Here is a 23198-nt window from a genome sequence, read left to right as displayed (position 1 = left end):
CTCAGTTACATTGGAACATTACAGTTGGGTAAGTTTAAATATCAGATGTCACATGAGTGAGGCTTCCTGCACATGTGGGATCCATATTGCTAGTCTGGAGAGGATCCATAATACCAGAGACCATATGTCACCTTCTTTCTTGGCCTCTTAAAGTCTCTCTCCCCCTTAGTCTCTCTCTCCCCCTTCCCCTCCTTCAAAGAGTATAGGAATAATACGCCACCTTGTGAATTTTATTGCAGAGAGAAGAGATGGTGAGGCTTGCTTAAAATATAAGTTGGTAGATGGAGAGTTTGAAGGAGAGATTTAGCTAGAGGTGGTGACAGCCAGGGATGAGCTGTGTTAGGTTGGTTGAACAATGGCTCTTCCAGATATGCATATCCTAATCTTGGTAGGACTATGAACATGGCCAGTATTGCCACCTTAGGCACAAAGTAAGCATATACATTGGAAAGATCGAGAGATGCTGGCAACAGAAGCAGAGGTGCTTAAAGATGGTGCTGGATTTTAACACTTAGGTGGACTCTTGAGACCTAAGAATGCAACTATGGGTGGTGGGGAAAAAACCAAAAAGAAAAGGTATCCAAGACATATCCAAGAGGTTAATACGGCACTGTAATTACCTTAGCTTCATTCCAGTGAAATGATGTAAAACGTCTGATATTTAAAACCACAAGGGCACATACTTCTTTTATAGTCATTTATGGCATTGGGGTTAAGCTCATTTAAGGATAGATGAGCAACAGAAAGGGAGTCAGAGAGCTCATTAAGGTGGAAGGTCAGACGTGAAGTCAGGTAGGAGGCAGGTAGAAAGAAAAGCAGCTGGGGATCCCAGAAGGTGAAAAAAAATGACCAAAAGACAAGGAAAGAGGAAGCAAGGCAGAAGGTGGGTGGAAGTAGACAAGGTGAGCAGAAAGAAAGGGATGTAAGCAGATGGACGAGGGACAAGAGTGAGTGACAGGAAGAAAGATGGCAGGCAGCATGCCATTGGAGCTGTCCTTGCTCTGTGAAGATTATTGGAGCTTTTTGAGACATAGATGAATCCCATTCTTGGACTTCAACACGAGTCTTGCGATGGGGACTGGGACCTTGGTGGGATCTGGCAGCAACTCGAAGCGGAGCAGGGTCAGGGCCACGGCCACCTTCAGCTCATTCATGGCAAACTGTTTCCCAATGCAGTTCCTGGGACAGAAAGGGACAGTGTAATATGTGGCTTTGGGTTCTGTCATGAGCTGTGTAGGCATTGCCCTCTGTGCCTTAGCAGGACACTCTTTCATGGGACTCAGCCTGACCCCTTTCCTTACACTTCACGTACCTTGGGCCTTGATTCTGGCTGTCTTAATCTTTCACAAATACCCCTCTTTTCTGAGACTGACTCTTAATATTGCTTTGAGAGGCAAGGAATCAGCCAGTTAGGACCAACCCTCTTAGTGACAGTCTCTGACTAGCTGACTCCCATATTAAGAGTTTCCGATCCACCAGTGTGGATTTCACCCGTCAGGGCAACATGGAAAGGGATGGATCACACTTTTAGGAATCACTATCTTGGGGACAAAGTCTCTATGATCCTAACTTGGGAGTCAGATGTTGATGGAGAAATTCCTGGAAAACATACAGGTTGGGGACCCTTAATGGTCAGACTCCAGCTCCTCGTCAGTCCACTAGCACCTGCAGCCCTTTAATCCTATTCCAGCACTGTCCCTGTATGCCACCTTCAGCTTCCTATATGGACTCCACTGGTCCCCCATTCCCACCCCAATTCTCTCTTTATATTGCTCCTCCCATCCTTTCAGACTGATAGGATAGCAGTGTCTAGATGGCAGCTACGCCTGCTGTGAGCTGCTGCCTCCCCACCTCTGACCTGTCCAGCCCCTACTTCTCTCTGGCTTTGTATACTCAAGGCTGGAAACAATGAGAAGCTAGCCCTCACTCTTCTCCCAAGCTGTCTCTTTCTTGAACACTCAAGGTGCCATTGGTGCTTTATTTGAGGCCACAGAATATTCCAGGGCCTAGGAACAGTGCCAAGATCATTCTGCTAACTCCTCAGTAAGTAAATGGGAGTATCAGAGAAAAAAAGAAATGATGTCTGTTTCACACAGGTGTGGCTGACGCTGTAGAGTAGCTTTCTGTTCTTGCCGATGAACTGGAGACAGAACTCTGTGTCTCTACGTTTCTGTCACAGCACAGGACTTGGCACAGAGAAAAATAACTTTAATAAATACTTACGTGTGGATTTACCCAATTAAAAAAATAAAATGCATTAGAATACACTACGGATAAATATAGTAATTGAACTACACCATATGCCTCCATTTGCCAATGATCTCATCATGATTTCTACCTGATCCCTAAGAAGAAGTGTTCACCCCCCAGGCAAACTTATCCTAGACAAACAGTATGCTTACAGCCTGTTCTGTGAGAACTGATTCAGCATGGTAGAAGTCACAGAAGTGTGGACACAAAAGCATTTTTTTCTTTTCATTACTTCCTTGGCAATTCACATTGCACAAGAGGATTGAGTCCTTCAGCCTTTATGCATTTCACAGCAGCCATCTGCACCTTAATTTTCAAGCTCAACAGCTATTTCAGGATGTTTGTTAGTGTACACACTAGTACATGTTATAGATAGGTCCTGACTAGTGTACTCTCTCTATTTTTCGAAACTAGTTAAGTGGACCACAGCTCTACAAATGTAAAATTCTCTCCAAACTTTGCTTATTGGGGGTAACTAGATGTATTAATATACAGTGGAAATTTTGTTGGACTACAAACTAAAACAGTGTAGAAGAAGCCTACCCTACCACAATAGGCTCTCAACATTTCCATACATGGCTTCAACACCATTCTAAAAACATGAAAATATTTCTATATTCTTTGTTGTGACTGATTGGTGAATTAAACAGAAATGGTGGGGTGAGTTGAGAATGATGGGGATATACATTTATCCTTCAATATATAATAAAATATATATATACATATACATATATATACATACATATAACACAAATGCCTGATGGTCAGTTTACATAAGAAAACCCAAATATAAACATTCATATTCTAGAAATGGTTAAAATGTCAACATATATTGAAGTTTGAAACACACACTGACACAAACTTACATGGCTTTTGGGAAGAGTATTCTGCCAAAACCCCATGTTGCATCTTTAAATACAAACTCATTGTGGGGCCCAGAAGATGCCTCCCACTCACAAAGCCCTGAAGATGTCATGTTGGAACCTACGTAATCACAAATGCTAGACATGATCCCAAAGACGATTACACACAGTGAACACCTCACCTTGCTCCTCCTGAGAAGGGCAGGAATGCATGGCTGTGTCGGGAAGACTCTGGGGCAAACCGAGAAGGGTCAAATACCTGCAGTATGAATATACCAGGTCCAGGATGGATGGGAGTCAGACTTCTGCTTCCAGCTCATGAAGGGACCAAGTGTCCAGAAGTGAGAGTGGGGGGGGGAGCATTGGTCCTGAGATATCTTCCCCTGACCTTTTCCCATTGCCCCTTATACCTCTGGGTTTGGCCACACAGTTGGGTTGTGATGAAGGCCATAAAAGGAGAGCACAACTGTGACACCTGTGGGACGATTAGTACAAAGAGAGACGAGTTATACCCATTAGGCAGGGCACTTGCTCCCACATTCGGCAGGGAATATGCACACACAGCTGGTTTGTGTGCTAAAAACATCATTTTGGTCATAGGGGAAATGGACATGCTTGGTTAAGCACTGAGCATGAGTTAGCTGCCTAAAATCATGAACCAGATGCAAAAACAAGAAAGCATTTGAGAATCACTATTATTACTAAGTCAAGTGATAACTCTCTTTCATCAAATGTGAGCCTTTGCCACACACTCAACATTCACAAGCAGCTTCCAAAAATACACTGTTGTATACACGGTTTTCATCATTATCATCAAGACTGATTATCTTTTCTTATCTTCACTGTGGCAGAGCGGGAAATCATGAGTAATAACGAGAGACTGAGTATTTTTCTACCATGATATGGGACTAAGATCTGATCATCACCTGCTCTCCTCCATAAACTTGAGGGATCCTCAGACACTGAAACCACATTTCATCCATGACAGCTAAGTCCCTGAACTTTCTCTTTTGCCTTCGCCCATAGGGAAAAAACACACACACATCTTCCCAAAACATACCTAATTCTCTTTTGCATCAAGTAATAATTTAGCAACTAATGCCTAAAGGCTGACATTTAATATAGAGTTCGAAATTTATTTACTGATATTTTTCTGAAGTCCAACTGTATGTAAAGCATTTATTTCATACACTACATCCTAACTTAAAGCAAAAAAAAAAAAGTCCTTTCATCATTACTGATAAGGAATGGGAGAGTAATTAGAGACTCCACTAGTTCAAAACTGCAGAAGAAATATGGAGTTCCTATTCTTCTTTGCCCCTGCTGAGTTGGTCTGGGAAGCTCATACCTTTGGGTAAAGAGCGGCCATCAGGAAAGGTGACAGGTGTACTGAGTTCTCTACTCACACCTGGTACAGGTGGGTAGATCCTCAGGGCCTCCTTGATGCACATGGTGGTGTAGGGCATCTGGTCCAGGTGGTCCCTGAAATGAGGCCCATCTGAAAGGTCACATAGAGCTTGGACGACCATGAGCTCCCCATTACCAAGAGATAGAAATCTCTTCCATCTTGAGGTTCCACTCACCAGGTGATAGAAGCTCCATCTCCTAGGAGACTCTGAACCTCCTCCCTGCATCTCTGCTGGTGTTCAGGGTGCATGGCCAAAGCATAAAAGATCCAGGAGACACCACTGGCTGTAGTGTCATGGCCTTCAAACATGAATGTATCCACTTCAGCACGCAGGTCCTTGTCAGACAAGCTGCTTCCATTTTCCATCTGGGTAAGGACACAGGTTAGAGAACAATGTTTGTTCATCAATCTGTGGTTCTAGGTCAAGTCTCAAGCCTCTCATAAGGTTTCACACACTCACTCTGGTAAACAGGAGGATATCCAAGAAATCCAATCGCCTTTTCTTCTTAATCTTCTCCAGCTCTCCCTCATCCTGAAGTTGAACCCTCCTTGATTTGATCACTTGGTCTATCCAAAGGACAGTAGTTACCAAGAAGAGATGAGAGCACCACTCCCAAGAGTTCCATGTGCCCTCTTTCTCTACTTTTATTCCCCCTAGAGGCCAGGATGCATATGGTCAAGGGTTGGATAAGGCTAGCACACCTGACAGAGATCAGGCTACCCCTAGGGATAAGAACTAGGGAGGATCTTTTTGAATGCTGCTGGGATGAACCATTAAATATCACCAATGTGATGCCCCAGGTTACTACTGCATACCCTTCCAGCATCCTGCATCTTAGCTTCCTTGTACTAGGAAAGTACCCAACATGAATTAATCTTACATCCTTAAGAGGACCAAAGGACATGGCTTTTGCCTCAGAGATCATGGTTAGCCTCTTTAGACTGACCCTGGTAGAAAAAAAGGTGGGGCGGGGGGCAGAGAAAAGAAACAAATAGTACCTGTATGATCATGAGCAAGTTGGCAAGCACTGTTGGCCTGGCGGCCATTAGAGGTTACACTGTAGATGATGTCATTTTGGTGAAAGAAGTTCCTCACACGAGAAAAAGAGAGGTTGTTCAGGTCCTCAACTGCCTGGATGTAGGACTTGTATTTTCTGTGATAAGGAGATATGACCCAGAGATAGTGAAGCAATTCTCTCAATTTGGACAGAGATAATATTGTGTTGTTTCCATCTTATAATCCTTGTAACTACCATGCCTTTAGAAGATGGCATGGTCAATCTGGCTTCCACCTGTCTGGGAATCTGTGGTACACCTGAGGCAGGGTAGGGTCTGGTCTAGAGTTAGAGCTTGGCCTACTTTATCATTTCATAAGGAAGGATTTTGTGTTTTGTGTACATTAGTATCTAAGCTGTTCTACTGGCTTTTCAGGTGAAGCCATATTAGTTGGCAAGACCAAAGACCCTATATTCCTCAAGGATATTTCTCACCTGTTCAACTGGACACTGCCCTCATGGCTGAAGGCGCACTTCATGATGGTGTCCAGGGTCATCAAGGTGATGTATTGAAAGATCTCTAGGGTGGAATCTTGACCAACAATCTGTTCCCACTTATCCTGTAACAGACATAGAGATCTGATCCCAAGTCTCCTGGAAGGCTGGAGATAACTAGCCCAGATTCAATCTCTGCATCCCTAGATATCATTTTTATGGCTCCCTGTGCCAGATGATATGATGTCTGGTTTCCATTGTCACCTTGGTTGGATTAATAAACACCAAGGGGACTGCCTGCAAACTAACAGAGCACTCCAGCCGGGGAAGCAGGTAGGCTAATTGAAGATCTTTACTCTCTTTTTGCTCTTCCAACTTAACCCCCCAGCTCTGCAACAGAGCTCCCTGCCCCCCCCAAGCCCCCCTCCTCCACTTCCAGTGGATTCCATAGAGGGTCTTGTCCTTCTAAACTCTCTCCCTCAAGGCATTCCTTTATCCCAGGCCCCCAACTCCAGCAGGCACTACCTGGGAACCCACAGGCCACTCTGACTAAGGAAACAAGTAGGCTAGCTGCAGATCTTCACCTCTTCCTCCTTTCCTCTAAGTCCCTAATTCCCTAGTCACAGGCCCAGCTCTTTAGCAGACATTCTGCTGTCAACTCTCTTCACTTTCTGCCCCCTTCACAGGGGACTAGCTAAGGAGATCATGGTGGAACACCCCGACTTCCCCCATGTTGTGAAGCCTCTCCATCCCATCTCCGTTCCTAAGTTTCAGGTTCCAATACTCAGGAAACAGCTTTTATCTGGAACCCCTAGTGCCCACACCTATCAGGACTCCAGAAGATTTTCTTATGAGCAATACACAGTTACAACATTCTCCTAAAAACTAGAGAGGAAACAGAAACTGGGGAACAAAACACCTTCTCAGCAAGATAAGACCGGGCATCCTCAACTAGAATTATAATCTTCCCAATCCCAGTTCTCTAGATGCCAACAGAAATACACAAACTATAACAGCCATGGCAATATGTCTCTACTAGAGCCCAGCAGCCCTACCACAGCAGGCTCTGGATATTCCAATTTAGTTAAAGTACAAGTAAAAAACTGCAAACAGCCTTTATGAATATGATAGAAGTCCTTAAAAGGGAAACAAACTCCCTAAAGAAATCTTTGAAAATTTAAAAAAAATTAAATTAAAAAATTAAAAAAAAGAAAGAAATCTATGAAATACAGACAAATAGCAGAAGGAAATGAAAAGAAATTATCCGAGTCCTGAAACGGAACTAGAATCAACAAAGAAAACTCAAGCTGAGAAAAATCTGGAAATGAACATTTTAGGAACGTGAATAGAAGCCAAAGAGGCAAGATTCACCAACAGAGTATAACAGAGTATAACAGAATCTCAGGAGCTAAAGACATAATAGAAAAAATGCAAATGTCAGTCATAGAGAATATTAAATCTGAAAAATTCCTGGCATAAAACCTCCAGGAAATCTGAGACACTACTATGAAAAGACCAAATCTATAAGAATAGAGGGAAAAGAAAAAATACAGGTCAATGTCAGGCAATATTTTCAACAAAAACATAGAATAAATTTCCCTAACCTAGATAGATAAGTCTATAAAGCATAAAAAGCATACAGAACCCCCAAATATACTGAACCACACACTGGCACAATAATCAAAACGCTGAATGTGTAAAACAAAAAAGAATAACAGCTATAGGGGAAAAGACCAAGTAACATATAGAAGCAGATGTATTAAAATTGTACCTGACTTCTCAATAGAAACTTCAAAAGCAAGAAGGGCTTGGACAGATGTGCTGCAAATTCTGAAAGACAAATAATAACAGCCCAGACTAATATACCCAGCAAATCTTTCAACTATCATAGATGGAGAAAACAAGACATTCCATGATAAAACAAACAAACAAATTTAAGCAACATCTTTCTACAAATACACTGCTACAGAAGGTGCTAGAAAGTAAACTCCAATCTAAAGAGGTTAGGTATATCCAACAAAACACAGGGAATAAATAATCCCAGACCAGCAAAGTCAAAAAAGGGAAAGCACGCGCGCGCGCACACACACACACACACACCAATACCACCAGCAGCAGCAACAACAACAATAGGAGTCAAAAATCATTCATCATTGATATTTCTCACATCAACTATCTGTATTCCTCAATAAAAAGACTAACAGAATGGATGTGAAAACAGGATCAATACTCCTGATGCATCCAAGAAACAAATATTAATATCAAGGAAGTACAGCACCCAGGGTAAAATGTTGGAAAAAGTTATTCCAACAAAGTCACCTAAGAAGCAAACTAGTGTAGCCAAATTAAATTTCAAATCAAAACTAATCAGAAGAGTTAGGGAAGGACTTTTCAAAGGGAAAATTCTCCAAGATGACATTGCAATTTTAAACATCTAGGCTCTAAGCACAATGGCACTAGAGTGCATGAAAGAAACATTACTACACCTTAAACACATATTAACAGTACCACTCTGATAGCAGAGACTTTAATACCCTATTCTCACGAATCATCCAGACAAAAACTAAACAGAGAAATTCTGGAGCTAAATGACATTATAACCTAAATGGATCTAATGGATATTTACAGAACACTTCACCAAAAAACAAAAATAAATAAATTAAATTCGATCTTCTTCTCAACACTTCATAGAACTTTCTTCAAAACTGACCACATATTTCCAACACATAGCAAGTCACAAAAGATACAAGAAAATTCAATACCCTGCATCCTGTCTGACCACCACAAAGTCAAGCTGCACAGCAACAGCAACAGAAACAGCAGAAAGCTTACAAACTCATAGAAACCAAAAAATCTACTGAATGAATGAAAAATATAGGTCAAGACAGAAATTAAGAAAGAAATCAAAGACTTTCTAGAATTGAATGAAAATGAATACACAACACACCCAGACTTAAGGGACACAATGAAAGCTGTAAGTTCATAGTACTAAGTGCCTACATTTTCAAAATCTTGATACCTAAACCATATAAGACCCAACAAGGAAAGAGAAGGAAGGACCAATTTCCCCTATGAACATAGATGAAAAATGCTCAATAAAATACTTGCAGATTGAATCCAAGTACACATTAAAAAAAGATCACCCACCATGACCAAGTAGGCTTCATCCCAGAGATGCAGGGATGGTTCAACATATGAAAATCTATCAATGTAATCCATGATATAAACAGACTAAAAGGCAACAAACACATAATCATCTCAATAGATTCAGAAAGAGCCTTTGACAAAATTCAATATACTTTCATGATAAACGTTCTGCAGAGATTAGGGATTCAAGGGACATACCTCAACCTAATGAAAGCAGTTTACAGCAAGCCTATAGCCAACATCAACTTAAGTGGAGAGAAACTCAAATCCATCCCACTAAAATGAGAAACAAGATGATGTTGTCTATTCTTTCCATACCTATATAATATAATGCTTGAAGTCTTTGCTAGAGCAACAGAAAACTAAAGGAGATCAAAGAGATACAAATAGGAAAACAAGAAGTCAAATATCTTTACTTTATGATAGTATTCATAAGTCACCCCCAAAAATAACCCACCAGGAAACTTTTACAGCTGATAAACACTTACACACACACACACACACACACACACACACACACACACACACACGAATAACCAAACCAATTCTGAATAATAAAAGAACTGTTAGAGCTATTATCATCCCTGAATTCAAGTTTTACTACAAAACTGTAAACAAAACCAAACAAACAAAAAAAAGCAACAAAAGCACAGCATGATATTGTAACAAAAACAGATACATTGATCAAAGAAATCAAATTGGAAACACAGACATAAAAATCCACACATAAAGAAGCCAGACATACACAGTGGAACAAAGACAGCAACTTCAACAAATGGTGCTGGTCAAACTGGAATGCCACGTAGAAAAGAATCCAAATAGATCTATACTTATCACTCTACACAAAACTCAACTCCAATTAGATCAAAGACCTCAACATAAAAAGAGTTCCTCTGAACTTTATAGAAGAAAAAGTGGGAAATAGCCTTGAATTTATTGGGGCAGGAAAAGATTCTCTGGCCAGAACACTTAATAGCACAGACACTGAGATCAGGGACAAAGATAGAGCAAAGACTGAGGGAATGGCCAACCAAAGACTGGTCCTACTTGAGACCCATCCCATCAGAGAGAACCAGTCCATGGCACTATTAATTTTACTCTGCTATACTTATAGACAGGAGTCTAGCATAACTCCTCTGAGAGGCTTCACCCAGCAGCTGATGGAAGCACATGCAAAGACCCACAGCTAAACTCTAGACAGAACTCAGAGAGTCACATAGAAGAGTTGAAGGAACAATTGAGAGAGACAGAGGGGTCATGGACTCCATAAGAAGACCTACCAAGTCAACTGACCTGGGCCTATGGGGCTCACAGAGACTGAACCACCAACCAAAGAGCATGGACTGGTCCTAGGCCCCCTGCACACATGTAACAGATGCATAGCTTGGTCTTCATATTGGATCCCCCAAAAACTGGAGTGGGAGCACTCTCTGACTCTGATGTCTTTGGGTCCCATTCCCCTAACTGGGCTGCCTTGTCTGGCCACAGTGGGAGAGGATGTGCTTAGTTCTGTAGTGACTTAATGTGCCAGGGTGGGTTGGTACCTATGAGGGACCTCCCCCTTCTCTAAGCATGAAAAGAGAGAATGGGGGAGAAGTGTATGAAGGGGGACTGGGAAGAGATCAGAAGGGCTACAATCAGAATGTAAAGTGAATGAATAAATTTAAAATAAAAATATCAACAATTAATAAATAGGACCTCATGAAACTGAGAAGGGGGCTGCAAACAGGATGTAAAGTGAATAAATAAATTTAAAATAAAAATATCAACAATTAATGGGACCATGAAACTGAGAAGCTTCTGCACATCAAATGATACCATAATGTGTCTATTGCCATCAAGATGGCAGCCTAAAGAATGGAAACAGATTTTTGCCAACATTCAATAAAGGTCTAATATTTAAAATATATAAAGAGGTCAAGAAACGAGGTACAAAAAATAACCCAATTAAAAATGGGGTACAGATCCAAACAGAATTCTCAATAGAGGAAACTCAAATGGTGGAGAAACAGTTAAAGAAATTGTTCACCGTCTTAGCCATCAAGGAAATGCCAATCAGAGCTACTTTGAGATTTCATCTTCCACCTGTCAGAATGGCTAAGATCAACAAAACAAGTGACAGCTCATGCTGGTGAGGATGTGGAATAAAGGGACTATGCATACATTGCTGAAGGGAATGCAAGCTCATACAGCCACTATGGAAACCAGTGTGGTAGCTCCTCAGGAAGATGGGAATTGATCTACCTCAAGATCCAGCTCTTGGGTATTTAAGGAAGCTTCATCCTACCACAGAGGTAGTTGCTCTACCATATAAATCACTGCTCTATTTATAATAGCCAGAAATTAGAAACACTCTAGATACTCCTTAACAAAGAACAGGTAAAGAAAATATGGTTTACTTGCACAATGAAGTATTACTCAGCCATGAAAAAAGGCACCATAAAGTTTGTAGGCAAATAGACGGAACTAGAAAAAAAATCATCCTGAGTGAGATATTCCAGACCCAAACAGACAAATAAATGATCTGTATCTTCTTATATGTGCAGTCAGTGATAACCATAGGATCTCAGAAAACAGGTACAAATTAAGGGACTAAATGGAATGGGTAGATATTGCTAGGAAAGGGAAATAGAATAAATAGATATGGATAAAAGGAGGAGAGCTAAAATGGGAGAATCAAGTACGGAAGGAGAGGAGGTTGTGGGAGGGAACATGAAGAGAGATAGCTAAAATGAAGGGACATTTGGAAGGTAGTATGGAACCCTAATACAACAAAAACTTCCTAAAATACATGCATGCATGAAGATGATCTAAATGAAACCACCAAAATAATAAGGGAGACTGAGTCCCAACTGGCAATCTCTGGTCACCCAATGAAGCTTGCAGTGCTGAGATTTTGTTATATCTAAATTGTTGGCCAACGTGGCCCAATAGGAGGAATCCCAGACAACCCAGGCTGTTGCCAGGACTACAGATTGTTCTCTACAAACTGACAATAAGACCCCATTCCCGAAGGTAACACCTACACAACTCACTGAACACAGAGATGTCAAGTTGGTGCGTACATAGAGCCGTCACCCTATATTCCAGCATATTTGGTAGAGGGAATTGCTCTGCGTGTTATTAAAAGGGAAACATAACACCAAACTAAGAAGATATGCTAGGGCAATGGTGGCACAAAGCTTATGGGCATAACTAAACCAATGTCTTACTTGGCTTAAGGCCATCTTACAACATGGAAACTATACTCAACACTTCTTGGGTGACCAAGAACCTGAGACTAAATATCCCAGAGCCCTAGGGTAAAAATCAAATAATACTGGTCTAAAGAGCAGGAGGGTGAGTGTTGTGGTGATAAAGTGACTCCTAATGATATTCTGCTGTGCTTGTAGATCAGTGCCTTGCTCAGCCACTTTCAGAGAAGCCTTCTTCAACAACGGATGGAAAAACTAGAGATGCCCACAGCCAGACATTAGGCAGAGAGTCAGGGACTTTGGGACACTTATTCTTAAATGAGATGTCCCCCACTAAATCCCACACTCAGAGCTCAGGAAACCCCACAAAAGAGGAGGCAGAAAGGATATAAGAGCCAGAGGAGACGGAAGACACCAAGAAAACAAGGTCCTCTAAACCAACACAATGAAAGCTACTCTGAATTCACAGAGATGTAAGCAGCAGGCATAAGGCCTGGAGAGGTCTGCACCGGCTCCTTTGACTATATTATGGCTTCCAGTTGACTGTTTTTATGGGACTCCTGAGTGCATGAACAAGTGGGTCTCTGATTCTTGTGCCTTCTCCAGGGACCTTTTTCTTTTGTTGGTTTGTCTTGTCCATCTTCCACATGACATTTTTGTATTATCTTATGATATTTTATTTTGTTATGTATTTTTGAGTGAGTGAGTGAGTGAGTGAGTGAGTGAGTGAGTGAGTGAAATCCTTGCCACTAGGGTAAAGTTTAAAAACTGTCTTTTATGTCTCCTGGGAGAGGGAAAATAGTTTTCTCCAATTGAGTGACACTGGATGTATCAACCGCTTCGTGGCGGGTCCTCATGTTCAGGAGTAGCTGACCAGCATATAACAGGCTCCACAGTTTCTTTCTTTCTTTCTTTTTTATTTATTTTATTTGTGTGTGTGTGTGTGTGTGTGTGTGTGTGTGAAAGAGAGAGAGAGAGAGAGAGAGAGAGAGAGAGAGAGAGAGAGAGAGACAGAGAGAGAGAGAGAGAGAGAGAGAGACAGAGAGACAGAGAGACAGAGACAGAGAGAGACAGAGACAGAGACAGACAGAGACAGAGACAGAGACAGACAGAGACAGAGACAGACAGACAGAGACAGACAGAGAGAGACAGAGAAAGAGACAGAGACAGACAAAGACGGAGACAGACAAAGACAGAGGAAACAGAGAGATATTTTATTTGATTACAATTTTGTGGGCTTTTTGGGGGAGGAATTATTTTTTTCTTGGTTGGGAGGGGTTGATTGTTTCCTGTTATTTGTAATCCAAACTTCTTCTCAAGTCTTTAATCAACAGAAGTGACTAATACAAACCTCTTCTATAAAATTAAGTGTGAAGAAATATTTGTAATCTGATACCTATTTCTCAGGAAAAAAATTTCAAACTTAAACACTGGCACAGTGATGACTAATGAAAATAGCCAGAGCCATGAAGCCAGCACAGCTGTTGGACACAAAGCTGGACTGAATACAGTTTTCACCACTGTGCTGTCTTTCACCTTGGGTTTCTGATCTCTATATGTTGCATTTGACGGTGACATTCTACATTAGGATCCATTTACATCTTTTCTCCCAGAAAATTATTTCTTCTCTCAAAGAAATAATCTTATCTGGCTCTACTTGGGAGTCTTCCTTGCCATAGAGATTATGAAAAGCACAAAAAGAGTTGATTAGGCCCAGAGTTTTCTTGCCACAGCTGCCCCTAAGCAAACTCAGAAACAATAGATTTGGCAATTTGGCAACAGAATAGATTTCAAGCTTCCTCCTATATGTAGTCTACAGGACCTCCCAAATAAAAACTTAATAACAAAGTTAGTTTGCCTAAAACAACCTTTGATAATGTATATAAATGATATAAAATTAATATAAAAGAGACATAAGAATTTTTTCAAGCATAAGGCTCACATTATGTTATAGTGAAACATAAAGAAAAATAAATGAATAGAACAAGTCAGCCTGCAGTCTGAGAGAGCTTGAAAAATTTTAGGGTAGGATAACTCACAAGTTGTACTTCAACCACTATACATTATTCAAGGCTTGGGAACTCACCTAGACTGACTGAGATATTTTTTAAAATCTGTTTAATGTTTCACTTTCCTGCAGAATAGAATGTCATATCTCATAAATGCCTACATAAGTCTAAAAATGATTTGAGATTGATAATACCTAATCTCTCTGTACTTGTAAAACTTTTCCAGGGGCAAAATGATATGATCTGTATTTCTTTTGAAATCATTAAGTTTGCCTCTTTTGTGGAATCTGTATAAATAAAGAAACAGTTGGTTGCTGGTCCGTCAGAGATGCAAGATTTTTTGAGCCACGGTATCTGACTCCTTCACCCATTACTACCCTCTGCCTGTTCCTTATCCCTTCTGCTGGGACATGTCTGACTGCTGGGACTGGTTCCTGACAAAATATTTCTTCACTTTGAATATTGTGAATCAGTTAGTTACAACCTTTCAGCTGATGATGAAGATCCCAGGGAACCTTTCATTTTTCTAATGGACAAATGAAACTTGAAAGCACTAATGGAAACTCAAGTATGAGAATAAAATAGTCAAAGAAAAGAAACCCTATGGGCCTGCCCTTGTGCTTCTATTCATCTTTGTCTTTAACGCTTTTTCCATTCATCAACAGTTTAATGAGCACTATAAAGTCAAACATTAGAGTCATGTGGGGTATGATGGCACATCAAATTTGGCTGTGAGAATGTGGTTCTGGTGTGCATTTCATTGTATGTGTCTTTCAATTCTATGTAGAAGCTCTGGGTCTCAGGACAGAATGACATCTTGAGAAGTAGCCCTGGTTACTGAGCTGCCACACCTAGAACATCCAGGGACAGCTAATACTGATGTCTATCAGGATTCACTATTCAAGTGTGCTGTTAGACTTGACCATGTTCCTACTATGATTTCTCCTGTCCTCTGCTCTTCTATCCTCTGCTCTTTTCTTCTCCCCTACCCTCCCCTCCCCTCTCCCCCTCTCTGCGCCCTCTCTCTGGCACTACGGAACCAATTTCACATTATGAATTGAGTATCATTCCATTTGATTGTGTCTGATGGTTTCTAAAGAGTAGACTCTGAGTATGTGTTGTGAGTGGGTTGTGGACATGAGAGTGAAAGGGGAAGAAAAAGAAAAGAAGGAGGGATAGAGAAAACCCAGAGAGAAAACTCACCAGCATCACACGGACAGAATCTGCCATGATTCCCACATAGGGTTTCAGAATGTCATAGTGGAAGGCTGGGGTCAACATCCGTCGGTGCTGGAACCATGGCTGTCCATTCAGCAGAAGCAAACCATACCCTGTGCAGTGATGATGGTGTTAATGAGTGTATGAATCATGGGAATGCCAAGACTCTGGGAAAGTTGGAGAGATAAACATGGGAGGTCTTGGAAGAACCAGAAGACAAATAAGGATGGAAAAAGACTACTACTCTTCAATGTTTTCCCCAGATCACATATGGTGTGATCATGATAGGTAGAAGATAAAGATTTAAAACAGTGAGGGAAGTACATACATATCGAGCTAAGAATGTTTGTAAGCAGGAGATATGGAAACAGAAGGAGGAGGTTAATTTCTGGTTGCATGTCATGCTACATCTTTAAGGTAATGGCCCATCTCCCATTGTTCTCAATGAGTCAAGATGCCCTTCTTGGAAACTCAAAGTAGAGAGTGGCCACATTGACATTCATATGGCTGTACATACCAATCCAGGGAGCTAGAAATCTGTAGGAACCATAAGCTTTGGGGTCTGAAAAAAAAGTGAGGCATTAATTAAAAATAAAGACGATGAAGAGGCCTGAGATGGCAGCAAATAAGACCAGAAAGCTATGAAATCTTGATAACTACCCGTCAGAGGTTTGCCTCATGCTACCTCCCACCCGTCTTCCACTCCCTTTTATCCAACTTGACAGTTTGGCTTAGAGATGCAACCTCCTTGCACCAGAAGCTAAACATCCCCAGGATGAGACTCGTGAGTTAGCAAGAAACGTAGATTACTATGTCCTCAGAGTCAAAGAGTAGGACAGCCTTGTGGTTTTACTGCAGTGGCTAGTAGCTTTTTTTAAACCCGTGATACAGAACAGAAACAATTAGAACATTTGAACTCAAGTCACTGTACATATATATGACAATTATTTTTATATGTAACTGACCACCTCAATTTAGTTGGGAAAAAAAGGTAAATAAATTGAATCCATACTAGTATTTTAATGTTGCAGTACTAAGTACCAAGCAAGTATTAAATATTGCTGACCATATGCTAGGTTGTGACCAGGAAAAATGAAAGGTACTGTTTTGTCATTAGAAGCATGACTCATCACTTTGTCCTGTAACTTCATGGACCCAGGTATAAATCCAGAGTGGAAGTGAGGAAGTTTCACTCTCACCTGATCTCCCCAGGATCAACTTCATGTAGTCAGGGTCATATACTTGGAAACGCACTTTGCTCCCCCAGATCCACTGTGGATAGGCACTTGGGAAATTTTTCATCTGTTTTAGAATAGCTTGCAGCTCCTGGTCCTTTGGGATCTGATATAAGTAGAAAAATTAACCACTGAAGATGCTTTGTGCCAGCTGTGGTGACTTATGTGTGTAATCCCAACACAACACTTGGGAGGCTGAAGCCAGAGAATTTCGGTTGGTATGAGACTAATATAGGCTACATAGTGAGTTCAAGGCCAGCCTGGGCTACCTTGTAAAGACACTGCCAAACACCAAACCAAACAAACAAACAAAACCTCAAGAGTAAAATTTTTAAAAATCTTTTGTTTTAGCTGTTGGTCTTAAATAAAGAGTGAGGCTTATTTAACAGAACCTGGGACTGGAGCACAGTCTGATGGCTTCTCTGTGCAGTCATCTAGACCGTTGCTCTCTCCTTGGACTTGATCTGAGCCAGATGCTGTGGCCCTGTTAGATGAAGCTGTATTCCCCAAAATCTGGTCCCAGAACCTCAGCTCTAGCTTACATTCCATACTCTATCTCTTTCCCTTAAATGTGACCAATATGCAACAGTTGTCACACGCCTCTTCCTGAAGCCTTTTGCCTAGTTCTGTGTCCATCCCCTCAGAGAGGGGGGACTGTTTAAGGCCCCCCCAGCACCTAGGCTACTCTTTCCTCTCATTTATGGGAGACTGTGCACTTGTTCCAGGCCCTTGGTTGGGTACTGAGGTATATAGTGTGCTTAGCAACGTGGAACACACACTACAGGGTGGGCAGCAGAAGAGCCCATAAATAAACAGCCTGATTAATGTGCCTCTCTAGCAATGGACCTTCACATCTAAAGAACAACCTTCCTGACCCTCAGGATTTAAACATATAAATCATCCACCCAGGCAGTTCTTTCAGCCTTAGGTAAACATATAGGGCCAGTTGCCTCACCCAATAGCAAAGTGAGTCCCTTTAGAACACCTGGCACCCCCCTGCGATTCCTGCCTGTTGTTACCATACATAGGACAGATTCTACTACACTGGTAGCCACGTTCTCAGACAATCTCTGAGCCAGGAAGAGAGGGTGACAGAGAAACGGAGGCAGGGAAGCGCTGAGAAGCCCAGGTTTTTAAGAACAGGTAAGGCTGCAGGAGTTTCTCAGCCTGGAAAGAAAAAAGGCAGAGGTAGGACCAACCACAGCCTCCCAAGTCCAGGACTCTCAGATGATAGGTTTGCATAGCCATGCAGCAGAGCTGACAACAGCAAGACCGGGCTCTTTTGAGCAGTGAGCACCTGTTGCTGGAGCGAGCCAGCAAGAGATGTGTCCCATCCTGAGCAGATCATCCCACAAGCAACATGAGAAACCTGGGCTTGTTTTATAGCAAGCTCTGTTCTGTAAGTTTGATGACTATTCTCTGAGAGTCCCATCCTCACAGCCACCCACCTCTCTTCTTCCTACCTTGTGCCCAAAGAACCAGTGGGAAGGTGGGCATGGGAACTGCTGGGTAGCTCTGAGTAGCCATTGCCTTTGCAGGTAGAACTGGGCTGCCTTGAAGAGCAACAGGAGCAGGCTGAGCACTGAGGCCACTTGGAGCAACTCATAGACGCTTCCCGGGAATCTGGGGGAGCTCAGAGCAGAGACACTCATGATATGACAGCTTCTGGATCACTGTCTGTCCCTCACTTCCCCTGAACACCCTCATGTCTGCAAGGCCCCAGGAAGATTGCCCCACCTACTTGTAGGAGGGACATGGGTGTGAGCAGAGCTGGATTTCAAGACCAGGCTTTGATTCACCTGAACAACCTACTTTGGAGAACAATAAAATGAAAGACATATCAAGTGGCATGGTGCCACCTTACCCACGCAGCTCACAAGAATTTGTGAACGAGTTACCAAAAGGGCAGAAGAAAGCTGAATTCAAGGAGTTCACGCTTTAGTTTACCAAAAGTTCATTGGAAGTGGCTGTTTGCATGATTTTCAAGACTTCAGGGATGGAGAAACTATGACAAAGAGGTAAATTGAAGGTTTAGGTGGAAAAAAGCCATTAAAAGCATGTGGTAGCATTTCCTACTGGATGTCAAAGCTGTCACTACCCAGGCCCTCTGAAATACTCCCGTGGTGTTGTTGGCATTCACCATCCAATCATGACCTACAGTGCCTTTGCTGGTGAAGAGTGCATTGAGCGTGAATTCAGGAAGCTTGGGAGCCAGGCCAGCCTCACTGCAGCCACGCAACTTAACTTCTCCCAGCTCAGTGCCTTCTTTTGTAACGTGGGATCTTAATCCCTTTCTAGACATCTGATAGGATACACTGGGTTTTTTTTTCCCCATCACTAAACAAATTCCACAAATATTTATTGAACTGACAGTCTTGAGATCAGTGGCCAGAAACAGAATCGGTGCAGTAAAATTTGATAAGGTTGTAGTGGAAGAATAAAATGTGTTTGTTACTTTCCTGTTGCTATGATAAAAAAATATATATATAGTAACCAATGCAACTTATAGAAAGAGGATTCACTTTGGCTGATATTTCCAGAGGAATACATAGCCGTCATGGCAGAGAGGCATGGTGGATAAAGCAAGAAGCTGAGGATTTGTATCTTCAACTACACGCACAAAAGAGAGGCGGGAGAGGACTGGAAGTTGGGGTGAGGCTCTGAATTCTCGAAGCCAGTGACGCATTTCCTCCCAAGCAAGGCTTCAACGCCTCCCCAACTGCACCACCAAGTACAGACCGCTTTTTCAAATATCTGAGCCTAGGAAGGGCATTTCTCACCTAAACCACCACAAATGTCTACCTCAGAAGGAAAACACTAAAACAGGGTAGAGCCTTAAAGGACAAATGGAAAAAAATCACCCAGTAAAGATACAACCACCAGTAAGTCGGGCAGAGCAAGGACTGGAAATATGTCCAAAGCCAGGATGTCACTCTCACTTTGGCATGATCTTCCAACGTCAACAAGGAAAGTTCAAAAACAAAAGCCATCTCAGGAAGAGTCCTGTGAAAGGCGTCTCTCCCCAGGCCACAACTTTGCCTGCTTTCTCACCCTTCCAAGTACTTTATCCTGCTACACACTGTTCTTCATTGCCTTACATTTGACATTTGTCTTCTTTCTTCCCTGAACCCTGTCAGAACCCATGGAGCTATGAATACCTTAATCTACTCAATATTTCTCGATTCTGAGATTATTTTTCACCTTGAGTTCTTCCTCAAACTCGGGCTCATAATTGCCAATATGAATTAAGCATACTTTGTTTAGGGTAGCAATCAGATTTCACTTGTTTTCTCTCCTAACTATTCCACAAAACAACATAAAAATTTCAACATCTCAATCTAAAGTAGAAATCCCAGGTTCATTCAGCTGGTAAGATTTGCAGCCAGGCACTCTGGGTCAAAAAAAAAATCACATTGACCATTAATATGGAGAAAATGATGACTAGGCTGAGCGATTGGTCCATGTAGCATTTCTGATTATAACAGGATCATTCCATATCATTTATCGTGTGTGTGTGTGTGTGTGTGTGTGTGTGTGTGTGTGTGTGTGTGTGTTTCAGGTGGCAAGAAGACATGCCTTATTATATAGTCTGCATATTTACATATATGTAGTTTCTCTGTACAGAAAAGCTTCCATGAGAAGATGTACGGCAGACAAGCCATGTGGCTGGATGTGCACAGTCAGTGGACACAATGTTCATGGAGAATTCTGGAGGACTTTAGGAAACCTTACAACAAAATAATAAAACCACTGTAAGGGCTGGAGAGATGACTCAGTGGTTAAGAGCACTGGCTTCTCTTCCAGAGGACCTGAGTTTGATTCCTAGCACCCACCCAGAAGCTCATGACCATCTGTAACTCCAGTTTTATGGGATTTGATACCCTCTCTGGCATAGGCACACATGCTGTCAAAACATCCACACACATAAGATAAAATATAAAATTTAAAGCAGAGTGTAGAATTGTGTATAGACAATGAATTTACATATTATTAAAATTGTAACTAAGCATCATATGCCCTTATGTTTTTTATATAATGGAGTACAGGTCTGTGCCTTCTATAATGACTAATAAATACTAGTTTGGAGAATGAAGAAAATAAAATGTGTTATGTCAGAGTTTAGTTTCAGAAGCTACAGCTTAAAGGGAAATGGATGTTTTTATTCCTAAGTGCTACCTGGTTTGTTTTGTTTGCCAAAGGTAAAGGTGAGGTCAGCCTGTTCCCAGGGCAGTAGTTGAAGAGGTTTTGCCTGTGGGTAGATCACACCAGTAGGCTTTTGATTTCTGAATTTAGTCGGTTGAATTTGATACCGGTGTAATTTTATATCACCCATTTACATTATGTCTCTCCAAAAGCCAAATATCTCATATAAACCTCTTGATTTAAACTTTTAATTACCCTTTTATTTTTATTTTTCCAAAATCAACAGCTCCCTGGTAGAAACTACATAGAGAGAGAAAACATAATAAATTATGTGCCTGTGAAATTATTAATAAGACTGACATAAATGCTATGAGAAATTAAACAGCTTAATGTCAAAGAACTTTATATGCCCTTTTAAAGAAAAAATACAGGAAGAGAAATCTGTGCACGTTGGCATTTCAGCATTTTGAAACCACTAAACATACTGGTTTTTCTTCTGAAGTCACGATATAATACATATAAGTGTGGGCAGATAACATAAATAAAATAGACATTTTTTTAAAAAAGTAATTAGTTACACAATGAAATGAAAAAACACCAGGGTTTTTGTTTTTTGCAGGGGACTAGGTCTCACTTTGTAGCCCTGGTTGTCCTGGAACTCACCATGTAGACCAGGCTAATCTAAAACCCACAGAGATCCTCCTGACTCTGCCTCCTCAGTGCTTGGGTTAAAAATGTGTGTGTGTGTGTGTGTGTGTGTGTGTGTGTGTGTGTGTGTGTGTGTGTGTACCTGTGGATGCTTTCTTAGTGCTTTTATCCTTTCTAGTACCCATTGGTTATTACTGCTGCCTATGGTTATTACCTTTAGTTGTCTACTTGTCTATTTTTTCCTCTGCTCCAAGAAATGAAAGAAAAGCACGCTTTTATCATTGTCTATAAGAAAGCCTTGGGGCTTCTTCCTCTTCCTCAGGAAAACACAAAATAGCAGAGGGCCCCAGAGGTTGGGGGAGGGGGTAGTGGGGCGCAAAGACAAGGTGTGGATCCCCGGCACCAAGCTGGGCCTCTTGGTTAAGGACATGAAGATCAAGTCCTTGGAGGAGATCTATCTGTTCTCTCTGCCCATTAAGGAATCTGAGATTGTTGACTTTTTTCCTGCCCACATCCCTAAAGGATGAGGTTCTCAAGATCATGCCAGTGCAGAAGCAGACACAGGCTGGCCAGCGGACCAGGTGGAAGGCTTTTGTCGCTGTTGGGGACTACAATGGTCACGTTGGTCTTGGTGTTAAGTGCTCCAAGGAGGTAGCCACTGCTATCCGAGAGTCCATCATCTTGGCCAAGCTTTCTATCGTCCCTGTGCGGAGAGGCTACTGGGGGAACAAGATTGGCAAGCCACACACTGTTCCATGCAAGGTAACAGGCCGCTGTGGCTCTGTTTTGGTGCGTCTCATCCCTGTCCCCAGAGGCACTGGCATTGTCTCTGCTCCCATGCCCAAAAAGCTACTGATGATGGCCGGTATTGATGACTGCTACACATCAGCCAGGGGCTGCAGTGCCACCTTGGGCAACTTCGCCAAGGCCACTTTGGATGCCATCTCCAAGACCTACAGCTGCCTGACACTTGACCTCTGGAAAGAGATTGTGTTCACCAAGTCTCCTTATCAGGAATTCACTAATCATTTTGTGAAAAGCCACCCCAGAGTCTCTGCTCAGAGGACCCAGGCTCCAGCTGTGGCTATAACATAGGGCTTTTTATACAAGAAAAATAAAGTGAATCAAGTCTGTTCTTTAAATTAAAAAAAAAAGAATCAAAAAAATCCCTGGCTGTGCAGGCATCATAGCAGGGGATGGGACACTTGAGGCAGTGTTTGTAGTGCAACAAGCAGGCACTACGCCCTGTTATGAAAGACCCATGTTATGAAAGAGGCTGGGTTGCCAGGTGGAGTTGTCAAGCTTACTGAGGTGTGAGATGAAAGCAATGAAGACTGAGAAGAGCAGCTTTGGGGCAGGGGTGCAGAGCTTGTCTAAGGGTACAAGGGAAGGGAGCAAGGCCAGAAAATCCTCCACCCTCCCTAATCAGAGACACACAACCTGTCCGGTGACGCCAGGCTCCCTAGTCTCAGGGATTTTCTGTTATGGATTCAGATGCAGTGGTAAGAGGCCATGGAAGGTTCTCCTAGGCCCAGGCCCTCCAGTGCAAGCAGTTCATTAGCTTCTTGAGTATCTATGGCCAAAGTGTAAACA

The 23198-nt window shown here is 41.9% G+C and overlaps 1 protein-coding gene and 1 pseudogene across 2 annotated transcripts; one reads left to right on the top strand and one right to left on the bottom strand.

The window, feature by feature from the left end:
* Window positions 1-209: 209 nt before the first annotated feature.
* LOC311600178 (cytochrome P450 4A12B) lies at window positions 210-18496 on the bottom strand. The gene is made up of 12 exons (XM_084786590.1): window positions 18278-18496; window positions 16779-16920; window positions 16097-16141; window positions 15565-15692; window positions 6012-6136; window positions 5521-5675; window positions 4982-5088; window positions 4697-4887; window positions 4462-4595; window positions 3524-3588; window positions 3296-3372; window positions 210-1179 (listed from the first exon to the last, which is right to left on the bottom strand). The coding sequence occupies exons 1-12, from the start codon at window positions 18464-18466 to the stop codon at window positions 1011-1013; spliced, it is 1527 nt and encodes a 508-aa protein (XP_084642716.1). The 5' UTR covers window positions 18467-18496; the 3' UTR covers window positions 210-1010.
* Window positions 18497-18963: 467 nt separating this feature from the next.
* On the top strand, window positions 18964-22630 carry LOC311599688 (small ribosomal subunit protein uS5-like; annotated as a pseudogene). The gene is made up of 2 exons: window positions 18964-19049; window positions 21928-22630. The product of its transcript is annotated as a small ribosomal subunit protein uS5-like (transcript).
* The last annotated feature ends 568 nt before the right edge of the window (window positions 22631-23198 follow it).

This window comes from Acomys minous (assembly GCF_964271855.1).
Source record: "Acomys minous genome assembly, chromosome: 6".
Lineage (NCBI taxonomy): Eukaryota > Metazoa > Chordata > Mammalia > Rodentia > Muridae > Acomys > Acomys minous.
This window is presented reverse-complemented; position numbering and strand designations above follow the sequence as displayed.